Below are 7500 nucleotides of genomic sequence, written 5' to 3' on the forward strand. Positions count from 1 at the left end.
CAACTGGTGAATTTGCTTTGTTTTTGCTGTTGTTGTTGTTGTTGTTGTCTGACCAACAAAACTACCGGTAGATGTCATAAACATGGATTGATTGCTTTGAGGGAAGCAGCAGCGCATGAGCCTCCTTATTTCCGTTTTTTTTTTCTTCCAGAGACGTGCAGTTCCTCCGATTGGCCACCAGAGGGAGCCCAAGTGTCTGAGATGCTCCGCATGTGTCACGACTCAACCTTATAATGAAGTGGCCTCAATGGAACACTATGCACTGTAATCACTTCTCACTGAGACATGAAGGCAGAGAAACAACAACTCAGGAACTAAGGAATAACTATAAGAAGGGAGTTCTAGTGGGAGGAGTCTAGACTTTTTTCTAGGTGGTTCTGTGTGATTATTCTACCTGATTCCCAGAGGGCTATTGAGTTCAACAACAAAACAAAACAAACATCTTTGTCACATGGTGAGACACATGCACATCATACGGTGTAGGTGGCGACACACACGCACACACACACACACACACAAAATGTCTTGAGCATCCACCGACGAAACCTCTCTGCTCTTAACCCATCCCAACGTCCTTCCCTCAAGGGCAGCCGGGAGCAGACAGGCAGCGTGCATGGGGCCGCGCCCAGGGGCCAACCAAGCGCTCCTGTCCCTCTTCATCAGGGACGGACGGCGTTAGCGATCTGTTCTTCTGCATGTTTTTCATATTGGGGGAAACCCTTGCGAACACGGGGAGAACATGCATTCCGTGGCGCACGTGAGCAGTTCTAGACCGTAGTAAACGGTTTCCTCACCTGGTCCCAGAGGGCTAGCTGACGGTCATTCCACCGGGAACCGCCTGTAGAGAGCAGCATCTTCAGGTTCCCCAGGAACAGAACCTTGCTGGCCTTGTGGGTCTTACAGTTGGCCTCCTTTAAACACAAAGAAACCACAACAAAACAAAGAGACACACTTTAGTACACAAAGAAAGTACTAATACATGTGTTAATACATTCACCTGGGTTAAAAACATGGCTCACATACAGTCAAAGACTTGGGGCGCACTTGATTTGTGTCACCCGGTACTCTAGCCGGGTGGAGCAGAGGGCGTCCTTTGCGAAATGAACTAGTCCTATCCTAAACACACCAGCACGTTGACAGTCTGACTTCATAGTGCATAACAAACATCTACAGCACCGGCACACTGATAGAAATGGCTTTAGCGATACGAATGACGCAGCGTTGCATGCTGGGACTGCCACTGCCACGTCAGCTGGTCTGAAGGGTGATGGGGTTACAGAGGAGGAAAAAGAGAGAGAGTGAAAAAAGAGAGAGAGGGAAGGGAAGAGGGAGGGAGGGAGAGAAAAAGAGAGAGAGAACAAGAGAGAAGATGAGAAGAGAGAGAGAAGGTGAACAGGGCAGATGGGAGGGAGGGAGGGAAGAGACAGCGAGAGGGAGGGAGGGAGGGAGAGGGAGAGAGAGTCGGGGTCAGGTGACCCAGGGGTCTATGCGGCTCTACAGAAAGACGGGTCTCTGTGGAGGTGTCAGATTTGTCTGTGTGGTGCTGGGTGGGTGGGTGGGTGGGAGGGAGGGAGGGAAGAGTGTGTGTGTGTGTGTGTGTGCGTGTGTGTAAGAGTAAGAACTGTGAGCAGATATCCTTAGATTTACCACCGTATCACACTCACTCACGCGCACACACACACACACACACACACACACCGTGCGCGGGCCTACCTGTAGCAGGGCGCCTGTGCGCGGGTCTATGAGCCTGATCTTCTTGTCCTTGCAGGAGGTGACCAGCCTGCTGCCGTCCGTGTTGAAGGACATGGAGAGAACCACGTCAGTGTGGAGGCTGATGGTTCTGACCGGGTTCTTGATCACCTGCTCCGGACAGTCCAGGTTCCAGATCATCACCTGGGGGGGGGGGGGTAAACGCGTGAGAACATACGTATACACAGACATATTACACACACACATTCACGTACACACGCAAGCAGACAAACACACCTGCTGAAAAAACAGATAATGACACGAAAAGTGGCCTGACAACGCAATGAGAACCAAGTGGGTGTGCGTGCGTGATTGAGTGAGTGTGTGTGTGTGTGTGTGTGTGTAATATGTTTGCCCTGTACTGATATGGCAATAAATTTCCTGAAAGAGACAATACAGAAATCTGTCTGTCTGTCTGTCTGTCCCTCCATTCCAGAGAACGTTCGTGGGCGTTTAAGGTACTGAACACAATGCTATGCTAGGTTTTAAGGTACTGAACACAATGCTATGCTAGGTTTGAAGGTACTGAACACAATGCTATGCTAGGTTTTAAGGTACTGAACACAATGCTATGCTAGGTTTTAAGGTACTGAACACAATGCTATGCTAGGTTTTAAGGTACTGAACACAATGCTATGCTAGGTTTTAAGGTACTGAACACAATGCTATGCTAGGTTTTAAGGTACTGAACACAATGCTAGGTTTTAAGGTACTGAACACAATGCTATGCTAGGTTTGAAGGTACTGAACACAATGCTATGCTAGGTTTTAAGGTCAGGACAGGCTCAGATACAGACTGATGGACGACCCTCACGCTGCTCATAGCGCTCCCTCTATAACCCAGCAGGACCAAACGCTGGAATGAAAACTCCTCGACCCGTCTGGCTACATTCCAGCGCTGATGTGTTATTCTTGCTATTGATGCTCCTCCTGGCGAGGCAGCCCTCATTCATGTAGGGGGGTGTGTGTGTGTGTGTGTGTGTGTGTGTGTGTGAGTGATGAGAGAAAGCACGCGAGATAGTGAGTGAGTGAGTGGGTGAGAGAGAGAGGGTTTGTATGTTTGTTTTTAATCTCACTTTTATCATATAGTTTGACTTCTGTTATAATTAGATCTTCTCAATTTTTTTAAATTCTCATCTTTTTTACTGTTTCTTATTTTCTATTCTCTAATATATGATCCATCCTGTTTTAATGTCTTTTTTTTAATACCATCTACCAATAAACTATGTTTTTATTTATTCTGTAACGCGCTGTGTGCTACTGTATATTTGCTTGTATGAACATGTGCTGTATAAATATATATGACATTGACTTTGACTTTGTGCATTCATGTGTGTTAGTTAGTTTGCATATGCAAGTGACAGAAAGATTTTGTGTGAATGAGTTTGCATATGTGAGAGACAGAGCGTGTGTGTGTGTGTGTGTGTGTGTGTGTGTGTGTGTGTGTAAAGTGCACCTTTTGATCAGTGAGATGCTTTACCTGGTAGTCATAGGCTGTGCTGAACAGTACATTGTGTGTGTGTGTGTGTGTGTGTGTGTGTGTGTGTGTGTTACCTGGTAGTTGTAGGCGGTGGTGTGTGTGTGTGTGTTACCTGGTAGTCGTAGGCGGTGGTTTGTGTGTGTGTGTGTGTGTTACCTGGTAGTCGTAGGCGGTGGAGTGTGTGTGTGTGTGTGTTACCTGGTAGTCGTAGGCGGTGGAGTGTGTGTGTGTGTGTGTTACCTGGTAGTCGTAGGCGGTGGTGCGTGTGTGTGTGTGTGTTACCTAGTAGTCGTAGGCGTTGGAGTGTCTGTGTGTGTGTGTGTGTGTGTGTGTGTGTGTGTCACCTGGTAGTCGTAGGCGGTGCTGAACAGCAGGTTGTTGGCGGTGGGGTGTGTGTGTGTGTGTGTGTGTGTGTGTGTGTGTGTGTATTACCTGGTAGTCGTAGGCGGTGCTGAACAGCAGGTTGTTGGCGGTGGTGTGTGTGTGTGTGTGTGTGTGCGTGTGTGTGTGTGTTACCTGGTAGTCGTAGGCGGTGCTGAACAGCAGGTTGTTGGGGGTGGGGGGTGTGTGCGTTACCTGGTAGTCGTAGGCGGTGGTGTGTGTGTGTGTGTTACCTGGTAGTCGTAGGCGGTGCTGAACAGCAGGTAGTTGGCGGTCGGGTGCCACTCGATCAGCCCCACCCTGCGGGAGTGACCCTGCAGCTCCTTCCACGCCACCGTCAGGTTCTTCAGCACGCCGTGGGCCGGGATGTCCCAGACCTTCACCTGACACACACACACACACACACACACGCACACGCACACACACACGCACACACACACACACACACGCACACACACACACACAAACACAAACACACAGAATCCACACATTCCAGCACACACAAGCACACACAGACATTTCAGTACACACACATACACACACACACACCCACACACACATACTCTAAATTCTAGGGCAGCACTTAAGTCTGAAGTCTCCCTCACAGACACCTCTCTCCCCTGCGCTCTGAGAGACTTCAGAGGCCTGGTCTCTCTGGCTAGTGTGTGTTTGTCACGCCGGAGGAATGTCTGGTATGACTGGAGACCCGTTAAATCATCACCCTGCTCCCGCATGCTCATATTCCACTGGCATGATGACACTAAGACCCATCACTGGGAATGGGTCAGTGTGTGTGTGTGTGTGTGTGTGTGTGTACTGACCGTGTTGTCCTCCGAGCAGGAGGCTATGCAGTAGTCATTGAAGGGGTTCCATTTGAGGTCCAGCACGTTGCCACGGTGACCCGACACCTTGGGGTGGTGGGGGTCCACCTTCCCTGTCTGAGAGAGGGAGGGAGAGAGAGAGACAGAGAGAGAGGGAGGGAGAGAGGGAGAGAGAGAGGGTGAGAGAGAAGGAGTGGGAGAGAGAGAGAGAGAGTCACATTTAGGGGTGATAAGAACATCAACACCAGGAGGTTCCCAGAGCGCAGGCTGAACCCACCCGGCCCAGGTGAAACAGTTACGACCCTCCTCCCCCCACCCCTCCCCTCTCCCCTCTCCCAACACCCCCCCCCCCCCCCTCAAACTGACAGATCCAGGCTGGTGGGTCCTCCTCCTCACGTTCGTGTCAGGGCAGGTAGCATAGCGGAGAGGCTGACTCCTCGCTGCCCCACGCCTCCCCTGCAGGCCTGAGCAGGGAGCCCGGCTCTCCCCCTGCCCTACGGAACCCTCCCCCTACCCTACGGAACCCTCCCCCCTACCCTACGGAACGCTCCCCCTGCCCTACGGAACGCTCCCCCTGCCCTACGGAACCCTCCCCCTGCCCTACGGAACCCTCCCCCTGCCCTACGGAACGCTCCCCCTGCCTTACGGAACCCTCCCCCTGCCCTACGGAACGCTCCCCCTGCCCTACGGAACCCTCCCCCTGCCCTACGGAACGCTCCCCCTGCCCTACGGAACGCTCCCCCTGCCCTACGGAACCCTCCCCCTGCCCTACAGAACTCTCCCCCTCCCCTACGGAACGCTCTCTATGTGCACAACTGGGCACGCTCGGAGGAAACGGCGCCGGCGCCGGCACAGCGGGGGAAGCGTTTCGTTGCGTGCGTCTCTTATACATCGGGTGATTTTTTCAAGATCTCAAGATGGACTTGGATCGTAAAGATGCGGATGGTGGTTGAGGGTAAGGCCACGGGCGTGTTCTCCATTTGTACTTTGTTCCAGACAGACATTAAATACAGATAAGCTGCACGTTCTCAGAGAGAACCGAGGAGGACTGGAGAGCAAGCGACGCGTTCTACTGAAGGCGTTTAATTGGCCCGGCTGAGTCATTAATGAGGACATCGTCTGAACAGAAACAGCTTACAGGTGTTTACACAAAAAACAGGTGACACACACACACACTGCATGACATCACCAGTGGCATCCTGGAGTGTGTGTGTCTGTGTTTATGTGTGTGTGTGTGAGAGAGGTGTGTTCAGCATCGGCATAAAGAAATGACATCAGCAGCACTACCTGAAAGGGCGTCGTTAACCCCCAAAACACACACACACACACACACACACACACACACACACACAGAACAGGTGTGCATTGATACACAAGCCCTTCATAGTTAGGATACAGACAGAGCTTATATGACATAACCACCCACCCACACCCACACCCACACACACACACAAACAAATGGCGATATTTATAACTCTGTCTGAGAACGTGTTATCAGAGAAATGGGCCATAAATACTAGATGACCCATGACAGGGACTGCAATATGTGAAACTGAGGGACAATGGCTGGTGTGTGTGTGTGTGTGTGTGTGTGTGTGTGTGTGTGTGTGTGTGTGTGTGTGTGTGTGTGTGTGCGTGTGTGTGTGTGTGTGAGTGTGTGTATTTAGAGACAGGGTGGGAGGGGGCGGGGCAGGGAGTAAAGGTGAGTTATGTCATTCCTGGACCTCTATGTCTGCCCAAGCTAGAAGGAGTGTGATAAATCAACTGACCCCCTTTAAAAAAGAGAAAGAGAGAGAGAGAGAGAGATAGAGAGAGACAGAGAGAAAGAAAGAGAGAGAGAGAAAGAGAGAGAGAGAGAGAGAGAGAGAGAGAGAGAGAGAGAGAGGAGGGGTGATAGATCACTGTGGGCCTGAGGTAAATGAGAGGACCTCTGAACCAGGCTGTGGAGCAGGTCAGAAGGTCTGGGAGGACCAGGAACTGTATCTGGGTCTTATGCTGTTTCAAATCCTTTCAAATACTTTAGAGTCAGCTGGGTGGGTTTGGATCCATTGGGGAAATCAGTGATCGGACTTGACTGGATTGCTGACAGCTGCATAGAGGGTGAGATTCCAGGGTCCCGGGTATAGAACAATCTGGTATAGAACATCAGTCTACCTGGATTAGAACACTCATCTACTTGGTATAGAACATCCATCTACCTGATATAGAACATTCATCTACTTGGTATAGAACACTCATCTATCTGGTATAGAACACTCATCTACTTGGTATAGAACACTCATCTATCTGGTATAGAACACTCATCTATCTGGTATAGAACACTCATCTATCTGGTATAGAACACTCATCTATCTGGTATAGAACACTCATCTATCTGGTATAGAACACTCATATATCTGGTATAGAACACTCATCTATCTGGTATAGAACACTCATCTATCTGGTATAGAACACTCATCTATCTGGTATAGAACACTCATCTATCTGGTATAGAACACTCATCTATCTGGTATAGAACACTCATCTATCTGGTATAGAACACTCATCTACCTGGTATAGAACACTCATATATCTGGTATAGAACACTCATCTATCTGGTATAGAACACTCATCTATCTGGTATAGAACACTCATCTACAGTGGGCCCCACAATTACTGGCACCCCTGACAGGCAATGCACAAACAAAACATACAAAAATTCTAAACAATATAATTATAAAGAAACTTCAAACAACAGCATGTGATAAATACTGTACTATATTAATGTTCCAATGGAACTGACTAAAACCAATTACTGATTTAATTAAAAATAAATTTCCTCTAAATCATGGTTTCATACCATACAGATTATTGTAAATAACATCTACCAAAATTAAATCAGGTTTTAAATTCCACTTATTTAAGTTAATTTAAGTCTTAAGGAACTGTATTGAGCTATTACATCACTTACTTTTCACTATGGTATAAAAACGAGGTAACACACATGCATTATCCCTTTGTCATCCGACACCATGTAGAAAACAAAAGAAGTGGCCGTTGAAAAGGGACAGATGGCCGTAGACCTTCATA

The 7500-nt window shown here is 48.9% G+C and overlaps 1 protein-coding gene across 1 annotated transcript in view; it reads right to left on the minus strand.

The window, feature by feature from the left end:
- The window catches only part of coro2aa (coronin 2Aa), a 35788-nt gene that overhangs the window by 7251 nt on the left and 21037 nt on the right, over positions 1-7500 (minus strand). Inside the window, exons 3-6 of the mRNA XM_084454242.1 lie at positions 4432-4548; positions 3844-3993; positions 1714-1893; positions 795-911 (exon numbers count right to left, since the gene is read on the minus strand). Coding sequence (XP_084310368.1) covers positions 795-911; positions 1714-1893; positions 3844-3993; positions 4432-4548 — 564 coding nt within the window. The remainder of the gene's footprint in view (positions 1-794; positions 912-1713; positions 1894-3843; positions 3994-4431; positions 4549-7500) is intronic.

The sequence above is a fragment of the Borostomias antarcticus genome (assembly GCF_949987555.1).
Source record: "Borostomias antarcticus genome assembly, chromosome: 20".
Lineage (NCBI taxonomy): Eukaryota > Metazoa > Chordata > Actinopteri > Stomiiformes > Stomiidae > Borostomias > Borostomias antarcticus.